At 39.9% G+C, this 17,324-nt stretch overlaps 1 protein-coding gene and 1 pseudogene across 3 annotated transcripts in view; both read left to right on the top strand.

Moving 5' to 3' along the window:
- Positions 1-2,009: 2,009 nt before the first annotated feature.
- Positions 2,010-17,324, top strand: part of C2H1orf87 (chromosome 2 C1orf87 homolog) — a 70,747-nt gene continuing 55,432 nt past the window's right edge. For 2 of the 3 annotated variants that reach the window (XM_006974030.4, XM_042271439.2), the window contains exons 1-3: positions 2,010-2,134; positions 3,634-3,770; positions 16,362-16,596. In XM_006974030.4, the coding sequence (XP_006974092.1) occupies positions 3,664-3,770; positions 16,362-16,596 (342 nt within the window). In that variant the 5' untranslated portion in view covers positions 2,010-2,134; positions 3,634-3,663. The remainder of the gene's footprint in view (positions 2,135-3,633; positions 3,771-16,361; positions 16,597-17,324) is intronic. The other variant, XM_076564529.1, reaches the window with a different exon arrangement.
- Positions 9,562-10,156, top strand: LOC102912735 (large ribosomal subunit protein uL13 pseudogene; annotated as a pseudogene).

The following is a 17,324-nucleotide window of genomic DNA, read 5'->3' as shown; positions in this document are numbered from 1 at the left end:
AGTTTGTTAGTACAAACCTGCACCAAAAATCTCAACATCCTTCCTCACTTCCTGATAGTCCCACCAGACATCAGGCTTCCTTCGTTTCTAAAGTTAGTTGGTCAATAGTCTAATCAGTTTTAGGAAGATGTACTGTTGAAGGAACAATTTAAGTGACAGCCTCACAAAGATTACTTAGAAAGGAAAAAAACAACAACAAAAAACAAAAAACACCCCAAAGAAAGGGTTAGATGGGAAAGTTTCCAGGAGAATGGAAAGTTATACTAAGAAACTCAAATTTCAGGGCATGCTCTATCTACGAGTGGTTTGCTCAAACAGAAATTGCTGTGTTTAAGCCTGGAGTGAGAACAGAATATGTAAACAAACCATGGGCCTCTGGGACTTTGAGCTCTAACAGAAGAGGTTCTGTTAGAGCTGGGCCTTGGGAAGGCTGGGCGGTCTACAGTGTGAAAACAGGGCTGCAGGTGGGAGAAGGAGATATTTTGTTCCCATGGCACTGTGTATCATGAGTTTTGCTTGTGTCTCCTGACGTCTATAGAGTGAGGCCCTGAAGTAAGGCCATCCTTCTTTGCCTGCAACTGGCAGCAGAGGCCCCAGTAAAACTGCAAAGACAGCAGAGCCAGGGCCTGAAGGCAGGTCCTTAGACTGGAGTTGATACAATGATACCATTTTGGAGTCAAATTAAAGTGCCATTACTCATATTTACAGTCTTTGAACAGAGGACAGAGAACCTAGAAATCTGGGTTGGACAGAAAAGTTATGCAGGAGGAGGGATATACTGAGTTACGCTGAGTAAATCAAACTCCAATTGGTGTGCTAAGCCAGTGGAGCCAATGTTCTCAACCTGTGGGTCTCGACCCCCTGGCAGTCATACAACCCTTTCATGGGGGGGGGGCGGTGCAGGTCATATCCTGCATAGCAAATATTTACATTATAATTCATAACAGTAGCAAAATTACAGTTATGAAGCAGCAATGAAATAATTTTGTGGTTGGGGGTCACCACATGAGGTCTCAGCATTAGGAAGGATGAAAACTGCACTATAGGTTTGTTCAAATAGAAATTGCAGGGTTTGAGCTGGAATCGAGAGATCTATCTTGAGACCAAACTATGCAAACCATTGGTCTCTACACCTGAAGGGATGTTTGATACAAGAACGGAGAGGCCCTGTGATAATTGAGCTCCTTCTCTTGACTCTTGGGGGAGGGGGTCTTGGTAATTTCACAATACCCAAGCTTCAGTTACTTGTCCTTAAAAATAAAAGCAAAATATTTAGTTGGCAGTTGTCAATAATGCAATACCTCTCTGGCTCAAATAAATGATCTTGCATATAGATGGCATTCAAGGTCATTATTAAAACTTTGTTTCTTTACTTATTTTGTAACAGGATCTTATGTAGCCCAGACTTAACTGGAACAGGTGGCCAAGAATGACTTTGGACTTCTGGTCCTCCTATTATCCGAGTTCCTGGATTATAGGCACTCACCATCACCCCTTGTCTACACAGTATTGGGGATCGAACCCAGATCTTCATGGTGGGGATTAAACACAGATCCTCACGCAGGCTAGACAATCAATCAACTGAGTTACAACATCTCCAAGTGTTTTAAATTTATTTATTGTTAACAAATTATCTTGTTTGTTGTTTTGCATCACTGTACAGCAGGAAACAATCCTGGAGCAAAGAAGAGGTTTACCCAAAGCCATGCCATCCCCAGCATGGGTTAGTCTAAAGACTTCAACCTGTGCAAGTTTCAGAAAACGGAAGTCTAAGTGGAAGGGTGAAGCAACATCAGTCCAGAGGTGAGCAAGATGGGCTTCTGGGAAGGCTCAGAGAACCTTCAGCACAGACTTCAAAACATCCAGCTTCCTCCTGTCAGCAACCACACCCTGGGACACCTGGTCCCTCCCTCCACCCCCAGGACTGGCAGCCACCAGTAGGTGAGGAGAAATCTGTTTTCCACCCAGCAGCAGCCTCTGTGCGTCCTTAGCAACAGGGCTGCCAGGCCCCTGCCGTGATCCAGGCGCTGTGATTGGCTGGATTCTGAAGCTCCTTGCCAACATTCTGGGTTGTTTTTTTAGACTGAAGCACTCGTACTTCTGAACTTCCTGGGTAGGAAGCACCACTTCAGCGGTAAGACTGCCTGCCCCTCTGGTCCCAGCACAAGGCTGATGCCCCACTGCGGGGCAAATAGCAAACCTGATAGTCTCAAATCCCAGTTTTGGTTTTCCACACCCACAGCTTTAAAGAGCCTGTGGTGGGCTGGATGCAGTTTCTTCTAGGGCTTTAGTGCTTGCTATTCGTACTAAGTGAACTGGACTCTTGGGAAGGACCCTGTGGTAGCTATCAGAGCAGAACACTGGAAAGACTCCTACCCTCTCCTTTCCCCTCCAATCACCGTGGTGAGCTAGCATTTGGCCTCAATTTCCCAATCAGTAAAGCCAGTGTTTAAATTAGAGTAAGTTCTAGACGTCTCATGGACTCTCTGAAAAGAAGTGGTCAACCGGGTTCACCTAGCATCACTCGGTTTAAACACCCTGGGCTTATCTCAAGCTGGTTTTCAATTACTGAGGCTGGTAGCTGTCAGTACCGATGGGAGATAATGAATCCCCTTTTCAAAGTACAATGCTTCTTCAAACACTTTGTTTTCTGGAGGCACCGAAAGTCTCTGAGCATAACAGGAATCACAGATGGCAAAAGGGAGTATCAGAGATGATCTTTGATTCAAGTGTTCTAATACAGCCCAGCTTTCTCCTCTGGCCTCAGAATAATCCCATCCCAGGCCCTGGAGTGGAGAAAAATGTAGTCACCTAAGGACTCAGTTTGTGTGCTTTGCAGAACTTCTTCTGGAACTGACAGCTCTAGCTATGCGTACCTCTTCCCTTGACGGTGAAGCAAGAACGGTCATGGTTATTAATAGTACCTCACACCCTGGCTGGGGAGATGGCTTGGCCTTTGAACATGAGTTCACTAGCTAGGAAATACATGGTAAAAGGAGAAAACTGATTGCATCAGGTTCTTCTCTGACTTACACACACACACACACACACACACACACACACACACACACACACGAATGTAATTTTAAAAATGTAAAAGGAAACTTTATTGGGAGTGTTAAGTGAGGTATAGGGATGACAGCCTTTTACCCAATTTTCCCAGGCTCTGGATATTTGGAGAATTAACGGAAAAGAACCATATGCATTATGTAATACACGCTTTACATAGCACAAGAAGCTGCTACCCCACCCGCAATAAGGAAGTGAGACTTCTCCAAAAAGTATTTAGAATAAATTGCTTATGTCAGAACTGGATAAGGAATAATTGTAATAGAGCAACTGAATTATTTGAGGTTTGAAGAGAGTCATTTTAACAAGGTTTGTCAGACCTGTTTTAGTCTTGCTGCATCCTTTACGTAAGAATTTCATCTTCTGCTTTTAAGGAAAATCATGGAATGCAATGATCTTTCTGTTCCTCCTGATGTTTTCAAATATCTTTAACTTAGTCACTATAGTGGAGTAGTCTATATAATGCCAGTAAGTCCTGATGTTATTGTTGATGTGGTTGATAAGGAATCCATAACTACCTGGTGGGAAATCAAGAGGAGAACCTATTTATTTTCTAACCCTAAGGACCTAACAAGATTTGGAGAGAGACCATTCATGTCTTCAGGTTGGCAGACCTCCCATAGATCAGAGCCAATGCCGGAAATCATGGTGAAAATCATTGGAAGTAAACACTTTCGATATGTTGTGGAAAAGCCAATGATGTAAGTTTCCTCTCTGAAAAAAATGACTGTATTTCTTGGATAACAATGAAATTGTTTTTTTTAATCTAAGAAATTTTAAAAGTGCCATCAGTGCAAAATTAAGTCATTAAGATGTAAAAGTAGAAGTAAAATAGGGTTGATAACTCCATGAGCAATTTTTCTGATATTTTCATCTTTATAATTCCCCAATTCTCTTTAATTACTTGGGCTGATTTTCCAAATATATGGGAAATATGAGCATTATGACACTTATAAATATTAATGGAATATTGCTGCTTCTCCTAGTCAAGTTTGTAATCTACTACATGCAGTAATTTGGTGTTGGGAGGGAGAAAGGGAGGCAGACTATTAGTCAATTTGTTGTGAATTACAGGAGTGGGATTAATAATGAATCACAACTTGTAAGGTTTTCACTTACTCTTCTTGCATTTGTTTCTTCTCTAAGCAAACTTTTCAGAGCATTGCCAGCACGTCTTTCTTCCCTTCCCTTGCTGACAGGTCATTTGAGGAGGGTCATTTAGACATCTCCAAAATTAACTAGGTATTTAACACAGAAGAACATGGCAACCTCTTTCTACTAGAGTTTTAGTGCTTTGCAAAAGAAAAGAAAAGAATGCCAATTAGACCTATTGTCTTTAGGCAACTTAGCAGCTAGTTGCCTTTCCCTCCAAAGATGATTTCTTTGGTTCTTCCCACTGTTGTGTTATTGAACATAGCTACAGGAAGTAATACTTATTAAACTCAAAAGACGATCACCAAAAGCATACTTAACAATGAACGTATGGACCGACTCAACAGCAACTGAGTCAGAACCTGTGAATGCAGATCCCATGACCAGTGTTGCCAAAATGGATTAGTAACATCAATTGCTTTTGCTTTTCCACTACTAGCGTTGTCACACCAGAGCAATTCCAAAATGAATGCTACTGGGAGTGATGTCTGAATGGACTAGGAAGTGAGCATGTCAGGACCTGGGGTCCATGATTTGGAGGGCTCTGCAGAGCAGAAAGATGGGAGTTTAGTCCTAGCCCTGTTCCTTCCTGGTCTGTTGACATTGCAAAAGTGTGGTGATATGTCTAGCATTCTATTCTATATCTATAAAGCAGGAATTTAATGGCATTTATCTAGTAGGTTGTTGAGGGGATTAAGAAAAGTATGTGGGCATTTTGCAGTGTCTTACACATTCTGGTGTAAAAAATCCCAATTCTCCACTGTGGCCAGCAGGGTCTTTCTAAAATTCAAACCCACTGCACCTGGTTGCACCCACAACACCCTTAAGTATCTTATTGTGTTGAAACTTGCTACATTTCTGTCTGTCCTATTTAACTATGAAGTCCTATGTGCTAAACTGTATCCTTGGCAGAAAGTACAAAGTCCTGTACATGTTGAAAGCTGAGTAAGTGAATTAGAGCAATGCAGTTGCAAAGAAAGGTAAAAATTTGAAAGACAATGTTTAGTAGCTTTAAAGGATTTCAGGCCTACAATTCCAAGCTTCCAAATAGCATGCAGATGTTACTCAGGATTCCTGAATAGTCTCTGATAGCCCAGTGAAAGGAAAAAATGCCTTTATCTCATTCCCAAAAAAGAGTAGATAAGAATGGGGAATGAAATTCAGAGGCTTGTGAACAACCCCTGGGCAAATTATAGCTAAACAGACAAATACATATCATTATGAGAATGAAACATAAAGTGATGATCTCCAAGGAGCAGTGCATGTTGACAAAAAGCAGATTCAATTATGCAGTCCATCCTCTTACTGATGAGACTGTGCAGCCCAAATGAAGGGGATGAAAAGATGCAGTATTGTCAATTCTGATGAATCGTCACCCTCACAATGGTCTGACACAAGGCATACTATTGAGGCAGGTTAGATCCTGCTATTCATTTGCTGTTGCTAACAGCACAGTCCCACAAACCAGACAAATCTGAGCAAAATAGGTTTATTTGGGGCCCATTGTTCTGGAGGTCTAAGGCTGAGGATTGTGCCAGATGATGGCCTTCCCCATGGCAGAGTCTTAAAGTGGTGCAGCCATGCATGGCAGTGAAAAAGATTGTATGCATGTTTATTTCATCTGTTTTCTCTCATTTTTTTTTTCAAATTCAGGATTCTATCACAGGGTGCTGTTCTAGATTTTTTTCCATCCAAATTGCCTCATAAAATTCCCACTCTAAAAATAATAGCTTGATTAAATTTTCACCCTCTTAGTATTTCACAATGAGAATTAAATTTCAACATGAGTTTTGAAGGGCACAGACCATATTAAAGCTATAGTGCACATCAAAATAGTTCCTCTTAGGTAATGGAATGATTAACAATTCTACCTCCTGAAGTGGGGATATTTTGTGTGTGACACTTTCTAACATACAATCAAGGAAAACTGGGTACTCATTATAGTAAAGAAGCAAGTAGTAGAATCCTAAGGGGCCTTGGCAGGAAAATATGCTAACAACCAAATCAATGTGGTATATATAAAGTCTACAGTTGGTAAGTGTGCATGGGTCATGGTTATAAAGATTAGATGCTTAGGTTTTAGTCTTTGTTTGTGCTGAGCATGCACTAAGAAACCCAGAGAGATGTGGATATCCTCTGTACTCAGTACTCCATGGAGGACTGTGCTCGATTCTAGATACAAGGAATCCCATCACAGTGAAGATGAAGGGAGTATTATGGAAGATCCTTATGGCAGAGCTATAGTGAGTGAAATGTGGCTGGAGTGGAATAATAAGAGGATCTAGGTATTGAATTGATGAATATAAGTGAAATGTATAGAGTCTAAGAAACCTCTTTCAGTAAATAAAGTTGACCTCTATTATTTCTTCTAATGTCAAAGGTCAGTGACAAACCCCTTTGGCCTGTAGATAATATTATCAATAGAACAGTATTAAACACCAGGAGAGTTTTCTATAAAGTTTTAGGGGGGAAGATTGTAAACATTTGTAACAGTTTACCTTGGTATTACAGGTTCATGTTTTCTCTGGTATTTTCTCATAAGACTCTCTCAGAGCACATAACTGTCACTCTTTATCCTATGAGGTCATTCACAATAATAAATTTTGTATGATTTTTCTCACACTTGTTAAAGTGCCAAAAGAGTTAGAAATCAATGTGCTATGTGCGATACCATCACCATCCTTTCCACAGATAGGAATGATCACCTACTGATAACTGAGCCTTGGGGATTCAGCAGGACACATAAAGTGCCAGTAGCAAGAGACACACAGCAAGTGGTGACTACTCAGATGAGAACAGTACAATCAGAAAAAGAGGAAGGGACTGCAAATACAAATACAAAAAGTATTCTCAGAAGGCCTCTCTGAGCAGGTAGAATTTGCCCAAGTCCCTGAGGAAACACCCAGGCAGCAGCATGCATGAGAATGATCCCAGGTTAGCTGGCAGTAAGGGGCTAAAGATGAGCAGCCAGTGTTCCACCAGCCACTATCCTATTAGATTCTAATTTAGTGTAGAGATGTATGCATCTTCTTTCTTCCTCTGTTTCAAAAGATGAGGTCACAACTTTCCACAGGTCAAAGTTCAGGTGTCAGCCAACTGGCCTTCCTAGCAACTTTGACCAACACAGGGGTGCTAAATTGACTGCACAGAGCTCAAAAACAACAACAACAACAAAATGTCTGAGATCAGAGAGGCCAGCAGGCTTGGATTTTGGGCTGTATGACCTGTGATGTGAACTCTGTTTTATGTAGGGTGAGAAACCATTGGAAAATTGAGAACAGTGGATAACATATCATGTTTACACTTTCTAAAACATGGTTCTAGCTGAATGGTAGATAAACTGGGAGTAACAGAGGAGAGAGAAACCATTTAGGGTACTGTAATGATAATCTGGGAAAGAGAAATTATAGCTTCTAGATAAACCCTGAATAAACTTCATGATGTAAAATATTGACATTAGTGCATGATACATGGATTGGTTGAAATATTATAGGACTGAGAATAAAACTCAATGATGGAATAGAATGTGCCAGACTCAGGGTTCAATTTCCAATACTGGGAAAGAAGGAAACATCAAGGGAGGAAGGGAGCATGGGGGAGAATAAATATCACACTAGAGTCCTCTAAAATGTACAACTGGGGCCTGAACAGATGCCTCAGTGATTAAAAGCACTTGCTGCTTCTGCAAATGAGTCAGGTCCCCATACAGCAGTTCACAACTGTCTAACTCCAGGGAATCTGGCACCCTCTGCTGATGTCCAAGGGCACCAGGCGCACAGGTGGTACACATATATCCATACATGTCAAACACTCATACACACACACTAAAAATAAATAAATCTTTAAAAAACAACTGAACACCAGAGTTGATTTTCTCCTTCCTGTGACAAAACACGGGACAAAGAGAAAGTTAAGGAGAGAAGGGTTGACTTTGGTTCTGTTGGAAGACTTGCAGAGGAGCATGAGGCAGCTGGTCACAGTGCACCCACAGTCAGATGCACAGTGCAGTGAATGCTGGTGCTCAACTTGCTTTAGTCTTACGCATCTCTCGTAACTTCCGTCCAGACAGTTATAGTGGGTCCCTCCTCAATTTATCTAATCTTGAAACTCTCATTGGCATATCCAGCAGCTGTCTCCTAGGTGATTCTAGAACCTGCCCGGTTGACAGTCTTAACTGTCACCATGGTTTCCATGGATTCCCTGTGTTTGGTTTTGTGTTTGTTTGAGGTATTATGAGAAGTACAAAGAAACGTAAGATACTGCAGATGTGGATGCATAATATAAGGCACAGGCATGAATCTTCAGTCTGCAGCATTCTATAGAATATCAAGAAAAATGTGTACCTACTGATCTTGGATGTCGAGACTATATAGTTAAAGTTGTCATTTTATCATTTAAAATTCTATTTTTCAAGAAAAGGAAGAAAAGACTGGAAGGAAAGAAGGAAGGAGGGAAGGGAGGGAGAGAGGGAGGGAGGAAGGAAGGAAAGAAGGAAGGAGGAAAACTTCAAATAAAACACTAAGTACTATTTGAGATGTCTGTGACTCTCACCCTTCACAAAATAACCCTCTTAAAATACAGGACTCCTTCAAGCCCATAAGGAAAAGATGAGCAGTCCAGCTACAAAACATGACAACAGGCCCAGACAGGCAATTCACAAAAGAAGAAATGAACAACCAATATTACCAGGAAAATTCAGCCTGCAATGTATTATAAGAAATTTATATAGCAATGAGATATTTTCACAAATCAAATTTAAAACATTTTAAAAATGAAAATATTCAGAGTCGACAAGACTTGGAGAAAGAATGTGTGGGATTTTTAAAAGTATGCTCTCATCAAACCTTTAAATGTCTATATACCTCAGTATAATCAAAGCTTGGGGACATATCCTGTCTTAGAGTTCTTATTTCTGTGATAAAACCATAAACAACTTGGGGAGGAAAGAATTTATTTCATCATACAATTCTTAGTTTGTACTGCATCACTGAGAGAAGTCCAGCCAGGAACTCAAACAGGACAAGAACCTGGAGGCAGGAGCTGATTCAGAAGCCACAGAGGGGTGCTGCTTACTGGCTTGCTCTTTGTGAATTGCTCAGCTTGCTTTCTTATAGGACCCAGGACCACAAGCCCAGGGGGTGGCACTGCCAGCAGTGAGCTTGGCCCTCCCTCATCAATCATCAATAAAAAAATAAAAATGTACCACAGGCTTGCCCACAGGCCAATCTAGTGGCAGGACATTTTCTAAATTGTGGTTCTCTCTTCCAGATGACTCTAGCTTGTATCGAGCTAACTAGGACAGATCCCCAGCACTAGAAACATCCCAGGCAGCTGCAGAAGATGGCAGAGGGGCAGGTTTTAGTACTGAGTGGCCAAGGCCATCTTTTGCCCTGCCTGGCAGCCATTGTGGCCAAGCAGATGCTGCTGAGCTGGACAGTAGTGGTTATGTTCTGTGAGGGCATCAACATTTCTGGAAATTTCTACAGAAACAAGTTAAAGTACCTGGCCTTTCTCTGAAAGCAGATGAATACCAGCCCTTCTCCAGGTCCTTACCACTTCTGAGCCTGGAGCTGCATTTTCTGATGCACTGTGAGAGGCAAACTGCCTCACAAGACCAAGTAGGTCAGGGTGCCTCGAATGCCTCAGTGGGATCCCTCCACCCTATGACAAGAAGATTGCGTGACTGAAGCCTACTAGAAAGTTTGCATACCTGGGCATCAGGCTCATGAGGTCCGGTGAAAGCGCCAGGTATTTGACAGCCACTCTGTAGGAGAAACAGAAGGAAAAGATCAAGATCCACTTTTGGAAGAAGCTCATGAGGCTACAGAAACAGGCAGAGAAGAGTGCGGAGAAGAAAATCAGAAAGTTCACCAAGGTCCTCATGACCATTGGACTCCTGGAGTGAGCCCAATAAAGACTGTATCTTAAAACAAAAACAAAAACAAAACAAAAAACAAACAACAACAACAACAAAACTATGTGCTCTGGTTTAAGTGTTTTATGGTTCCATCTTGTGAAAATAGTGTTGATCATAATGGTTCATTTCTTAGACTTCCATAAATTGTAAGGCTGGACTCTAGCAGTAAACAGATTTGTGCATTTACCCTCCACATTTAGAAAGCTTTAGTTGTGACTAATAGCAGAGGTACAGAATCAGATAAGAAAAGTCCAGTGTGCAGCACAGGGATGATGGGTCAGCATGGACAAGGTGAGTACCAGCATTGAATCTGGAACGAACACGAGAGGAATGGCACTGAAATTACGTGGAGCATTCTGCAGCCCAGGCAGGATGCCATAATGGTGGAAGTAGTTTTTAGTACAGAGGCATGGGAAGACTGAGCCAAATTACAGGAAAAACCCCATCCCTTGCTAAAGCCACCAGCAGAAGATGTGAGAACTGCTGACAGAGTCTACCTGGTCAGTTTCTCAGGCAAGAGAGTAGCATGAATCTAAGCACCAAAGGAATACATTTCACAGAACAGAGTATTTAAATTAATGAAAATTTCATGACTAAATCTTAACAGTACATGGTGGGTTAGGCTCTTCTGTATTAACACATCAAAAAAGTATTAAATATTTAAAATAGTAAAGAGTTTAAGGTATTGGTGTGTAAGTTTGCCCACAGTATATTGGCAACCAGAAATATGAATATGAGGTCCATAGGTTGCAAAACATTACCACTTTTCTCAAGAGTCAGTTGATCCATTTTTCCTGGAATACTTCTTTCTCTATTTTCTCTTTTAACACTGACTTATATGTAATTCTTTCATGAGGCCATTTTATTTTCCTTAAATAGGTGCAATTTGAACCTCTCCTATAGATTATATTTCTTTTTATGTAATTTAGATTTTTTTCAATTGTCACACTACTGAAAATTTATGTTTAAATGTGTACTTCCTCTTAATGAGTGCTTCAAGATAACACAGTCTGAATACAATGGCTAGATTTAATGCACGTCTATGCCATCAGAATAAGGAGGTAATAACATATTCACCTAAACAAAAACAGAAGACGAGGTCCATGGTGCATGCATATCTATTACTACCAAACTAAATATAATGAAGAGAGATTTAAGGAGAGCAGAGATATTGAGATTATTATTATTTACAATTTAAAATCACAGCAAAGAACAGTTGTTGGTTGTGTTAGTAACTAATTTTATACCCTCTGTGATCATGCCAATTTGAGATATCTGATCTATTCTCTAAAATACTATAGTATAAATGGGCTGAAAACCATAAGCTTTGATTATCTTCATTATTCCCAGAGCTTAGCTCAATGTTATAAGGAGTTGAGCTACTTTGGGATTTTAACATCTCTATCTCTGGGAAAATACAAACACCAGCTAAAGGACCACGTTGGTGTTCTACAAAGACACTAGGTCAACAGATAGAATAGATACCACTCTGGGTTAGTTTTCACTAAAATTTGTATTAACATTGTAAGGACAAGAGGTTTAAAACCCTATTTATAGATAGTTTGAAAATTGCAGGTATGAAATTGAGGCATGCAGGCTTCGGAGCCATATGGGGCTGGGTTAATGTCATAAGTCTCCACTGACTAGAAAGGTAGCATTATAATTTAATCATCTACAGTTACCATAGCAATATATCTACTTTGGATACCATGAATCGAGCATGAAGGAATGTATGTGACTTTATGTGGGGTGATATATACATTTATGACATCATTAGTGATGGAGAAGTGATTTGATTTAGCATGGGTACAGGAGTAAAATTAACGTAATTTAAACATCTTTCTGGAAATTAAATCATTTGTCATATTCTCATATCTTAAAAAAGGAAAGAAAAAGTTTAAAACCCTCAGATTTTCACAGTAATATTTTCAACATACTTTATCAAACTTAACCGTCAGTTATCGAGTGGAGTTTGGAGATATTTCAGGTGTATTCCCTCTCCAATTGCTATTTTACATTTAATATCTTTCTAAAAAAGGAAGATGGTGACCAGGCCCCTGATTATGTTGATGATATTTTATGACTTTAAATAAGAACAGTTTACTAAAATTATAATTAGATCACTAGCCCCGTGCTATCACTCTCCAGACTGTCTACTCCAGAGGATAGCTGGCACATGGTTGGAAATTGGGAACATTGACTGGCTGCCAAGGCTCACAGACCTTTAGGATGTATCTAGTGACCTTTGGCTGGGCCCCCTGGGTCCTTTATTTGAGATTTTATGTAATCCAAATGAAATGCGTGATCTGGTGAGGTGGAGTTACATGGGGGAGCCATCAGGGACCCTCCATCACCAGCTCAAAGAATTCTGCGACTCACCCTGCAGTGTTTCTCTCTAACCTCAAGACTCCGACTTTCAGGAATGTGTTTCCCTAAAGGTCTGGGTAGAGCAAGTCTCCAGTGGGGGAGAGGGAACAGTTGGATAGCTTCCTCTAATTTACTGAGTACTCAGGAGCACTGTAATTCTTCCTCATTGCTCTAGCCCAGGATGCCACTGAGCTCTTCACAGTACCCGTAAGGATCAGAAGCTGAGGTCAATAGTGGCTGTGGGGAGACTAACTGCTAGGTTTCAGAGATACTAGTAATGGTGTGTTTCCCCCTTTCTTTTAAAATGGCAAACTTCTATTTTCAGTAAAGTAGGTAGTTAACACACTGCCTAGAAGAAAGAACTGTGAGTTTGTGAACAACACAACAAGAAATGTGTGTTGAAGAATTGTTTGTGCTAAGCAGAGACACATGTCGTTTCTCAGCTGGAGAGTCTACTTTATGTTAATTTTTTAAGTGTTATGTATTTTTTTTAAAGACAGTTTTTAACTTGAAACAGACCTAACAGGCTATTTTTGGTTTCACATCTACTGTGGTTGTTCTAAAAGACAGGCAGATACATTGCAGAATTTCTTGGGCATTTCTGTCTTGAGTCTGCCAAGAGAAGGATTTTATAGGTACATAAAGCAAAGATGATATAGGTTTTTTGCCTTCATCTATAGGTGTTATGTCTGCTCCATAGCCTTCAAAGACTGCACTTCTAGCTTTGGTTGTCTATGTCTTTATTTTCAGATCCTCACACAATCCCAAACCTCCATGGTCTCTCTATAACTCTACTGCCTACAAGATATAAAGCTGGGTATCTAGTAGAGAGTTTAAATCAGAGCCTACCATTAAACAGTCATGTAGTCATTTAAAATCTCTGAACCTTAATTTCTTTATCTGAAAATGAGAAGAAGAATCCTCCTTCTATGGAATTGATTTGAGGAACAAATAAACTAAGATATGGGAAGAGCTATAGGGTAGGCATCATGGAGGTAAACCATCTGTAATATAATTATTTTACTAGTTGTCACAGACCATAGTTATGCCTCTCTCCTCTGAACACCAAATAGTGCTAATTCTTTGTAATGTTCACTAGATATGTATATGTCAGGGAGATATATTTGTAAGTTTTATGCCATTTTCTCTGGACATTTCAGAGAACTATATCCGCACTGAGATAAAAGCACATACTCCTTGTCTGCCACTCACTGGATTTTCACATACAGTCATGCAGCAAATGTCCCATTCAAGGAAGGGGAAGATACTAGTATCCGCAAAGTTCCCCACACTCCCTTCTGTACTCTGCATTAACCCCCACAGATAATCATTATCCTGACTTCTAGGATCAAGTCTAGATCAGTTCTAAACTATAAAATTCCAAACTTTATCGTTTGTTATTTTTATTGAAAATTTAAGTACCTTGAATAAAGAAACCAATGTCTTTTTTTCTCACTCTAAGTACTATTTGTCAAATATGCACTCCCTCCTCCTGACACTCTGCCTTTCACTATTGCCTTTGGACTTCACCAGTCTAGCAAAGGCGTAGTCCTTGGGGAATCCCACTGCTTCTTCTGCATCTCCATGAGGGCATCCATACTCCCAAACTGATGCTCGAAATGTCCGTGTTCTCCATCTTACCTGGCTGGCTACCTCCCGTCCAGCCACCAGGTCTCTTTTCCACCCTTCATACCAGATAAATAAAATAATTTCTCCTTCACTCAGACTCTCTATTACATACTTTCCAGTGAGACTTAACGAGTAACTGCCATGTTATCAGAAAAAAATCAAGCTGTTAGCAGTTATCAACCTGTCGTCGCCAAACACAAAACGTTGCCTACACATTTCTCCGGTTGAGTCTTCCTTGTTTTCTTTCCCACACTGGGCCTCTCTGACGTAACATCTTACTTTATTGGGGTCACTGCCCTTCTTCAGTGACATCTTCTCCTTCACATTTGTGTTGTAATGTGTGAAAAAGTCTTTGCCATCTTTAAATGCAATGGTAGGAAAGAGTTGTCTGAAAACCCAGATTATGTGCCTGTCGCCAGCCTCTTCACCTCGTGTAGATAGATTTCTTCACACCATTCTTTACACTTTCTGTCTATGATTCCTAGTTGCTGTCTTCCCTTACCCACTTTATTCTAGTGTCCACTTTCACTAGCTCATTGAACCCCCTTTTACTCTCATGTACACCCCTTGCTGAGATTGCTGACACTGTCCATATGGCTAAACTGGAGACACTTTGCAGAACGCACTGGCATTTGAACATGTTGTCAGAGCCTCTTTCTGGAAACATCCTCTCTGGTTTGCTGCTGAATCTATGCTCTTGGGTTTTCCCCTGACTCCCTGGGAATTTCTTTCTACTCACCTTTTAGGTATCTTATCTGTTCTTTCACATAGATGCCAATCTGAGGTCTTTCTAAACTTTCTTTTTCATTTCATGCACCATTACAGAAAAAGATAACTGCAAAATCTACACATTTATTCAATGGACTGATCATAGTTTAACTTGGATCAGATCAATAAATACTGGAGCATCTGTTTCATGCTCAGACATAAGTCATATTTTAAAACAAATCTTCTTCATCATTAATAACAACTGCAGTTTATAAAATGCTTTCTTGACACCAGGCATAACTACTTTGAAAGTAATTATTTCTCATAATAAGAAATATTTTGTCATATAGAGAAACAACATAGTGTGACAGAATGTGACTTCCTAGAGGTAATGTTAACAGCCTAGGTTTCTTACCCAGAGATACTGGGTAATTTCTGGCAGACTTTTTAGACTTACTATGCTTTCATATTGTATGCATACATTTTTCATAGCTGAAATGGTTATTTTCATTTATTTTTATAATTGGACATTTGTGTCATTAAAATTATTCACAACTATTCTAATGGTTTCATGTATTGAGTTATAAAAAGGAGGAATATTCATTATATACACATATTATTAAACTCTTAATATCTTTTGCATTTTTTTCATTAGTACATATTTTTTTGAATGTGTCTATGTATTAAAAAGTTTCAGCTCTTTGATCTTTGGTGCTCTACAAGACACCACTTTAAAAACTGTATCTGTTTCTGTGGCCATTGGCATTTTAATTTTTTTTAATTATTACAATTATTTACTTATTTATATCTGTGGGAGATGGGCAGGTACTGTAATGGAAGTCAAGGAACAACTTGTGAGAGTCAGTTTTCTTCTACCATCTGGGCCCTGGGGATTGAACTCAGGTTACCATAGATACGCCTTTTTGCCAATTCTCAATTTATTTGTAAAGAAATTTTGTACATATAAAGTGATACCTTGTTATTTTTATTTATAAATCCTTACTTATTAAACAAGGCTGACTTTACTTTTTGTTTATTAGTTATAATTAAATCATTCCTATAGTTTTATTCTTTTTATTGCTGGTTAACATTGAAATGACCATTGAGAAAAAATAAGTTTCTGGGTAAAACAACTGAGGAGAGACAGAGCATGCCTGGTCCTGGCAAAACACTCTTCTAGGTGCAAAGGCTAGAAATACCTGTTTGATTTATAAGTGAGCAATGTGCTAATGGTCAGTGTTCAGTTTTTACTATGTTCATTTCTTATAGTAAGTGTTCTGGAGCAGATAGGTAGATTTTTCGCAAGCTGAGTAGAGAAAAGATAGTCTGAGAAGACCAACAGTAGCATGGGTTCTCTCTGGTGTATGATGCTTAGACAGACAGCCACGTTTACCACTACATCCCACGGGGCTGTTACTGCTGTTCACGCTTCCAGACTAACACCTTCTGCTTCTCATGCCAACATTGTGCATGATGAGTGTTCCTTATGACTGACAAGGTGCAAACTCTCTCTTCACAGCAAGCAGAATGAGAAGTTGAAGACAGAACCTCAAACCACACTCCAGAAGCCCAGAGCTGATTATGCAAGGCAGGTGAGCCGAGACCTGCTAAGACCCACCGACCCTTCTGACCAGCAAATCACTGCTAACCCAGCTGATAAGAAAGACAGTAAGCACCCAAGCAGCAGCCAGAAACCAGAGAGCAATCAAAAGTTCTTTAAAGGAGAACTCAGTAACAGATTCCTGGATGGCAGGGTGAGTAACAAGAAATAGCTATGCCTTTCTTGGTAATTCATTAGGAAAATACAGGGAAAAACAAATTCACACAAACTTATACAAGGGGAAATTAGTACGTTTTTCATAGAATAGAAATTATAAACGATTCAACTTAAATTTTAAGGAGATTTTATGTATGACATCTTTGTCTACAATGAATTGAGTTGTTCAATATAACTTGTCTGTGGCAAACTCACTGATACTCAGTAATCAATACAGTAATAAGTATCACTAGCCATGTGTCTTATGTGGTTGATATATTGTGCATCCCAATAAACTTATTTGGGGATCAGAGAACAGAACAGCCACTATGTTAAGCACAGAGGTTAGGCAGTGGTAGTATATGTCTTTAAACCTAGCATTCTGGAGGCAGAGATCCATCCAGATCTCTGTGAGTTCAAGCCATACTGGAAACAGCCAGGCATGGTGACACACACCTTTAATCCCAGGAAATGATGGCAGGAATCAGAAAGGTATATAAGGCGTGAGGACCAGGAACTAGAAGCTTTTTAAGCTTTCGGGCTTTTAGCAGCAGTTCAGCTGAGATCCATTCAGATGAGGACTCAGAGGCTTTCAGTTTGAGGAAACAGGATGGGCTAAGAAGTTGCTGAGGTGAGGTTAGCTGTGGATTGCTATGTCTCTCTGATCTTTTAGAATTCATCCCAATACCTGGCTCCTGGGAGTTTTTTATTAATAAGACCTTTTAA

The sequence above is a fragment of the Peromyscus maniculatus genome, chromosome 2 (assembly GCF_049852395.1).
Source record: "Peromyscus maniculatus bairdii isolate BWxNUB_F1_BW_parent chromosome 2, HU_Pman_BW_mat_3.1, whole genome shotgun sequence".
Taxonomy (NCBI): Eukaryota; Metazoa; Chordata; class Mammalia; order Rodentia; family Cricetidae; genus Peromyscus; species Peromyscus maniculatus.
Note: the sequence above shows the minus strand (reverse complement) of the source record. Positions and strands in the feature narration are given on the sequence as shown.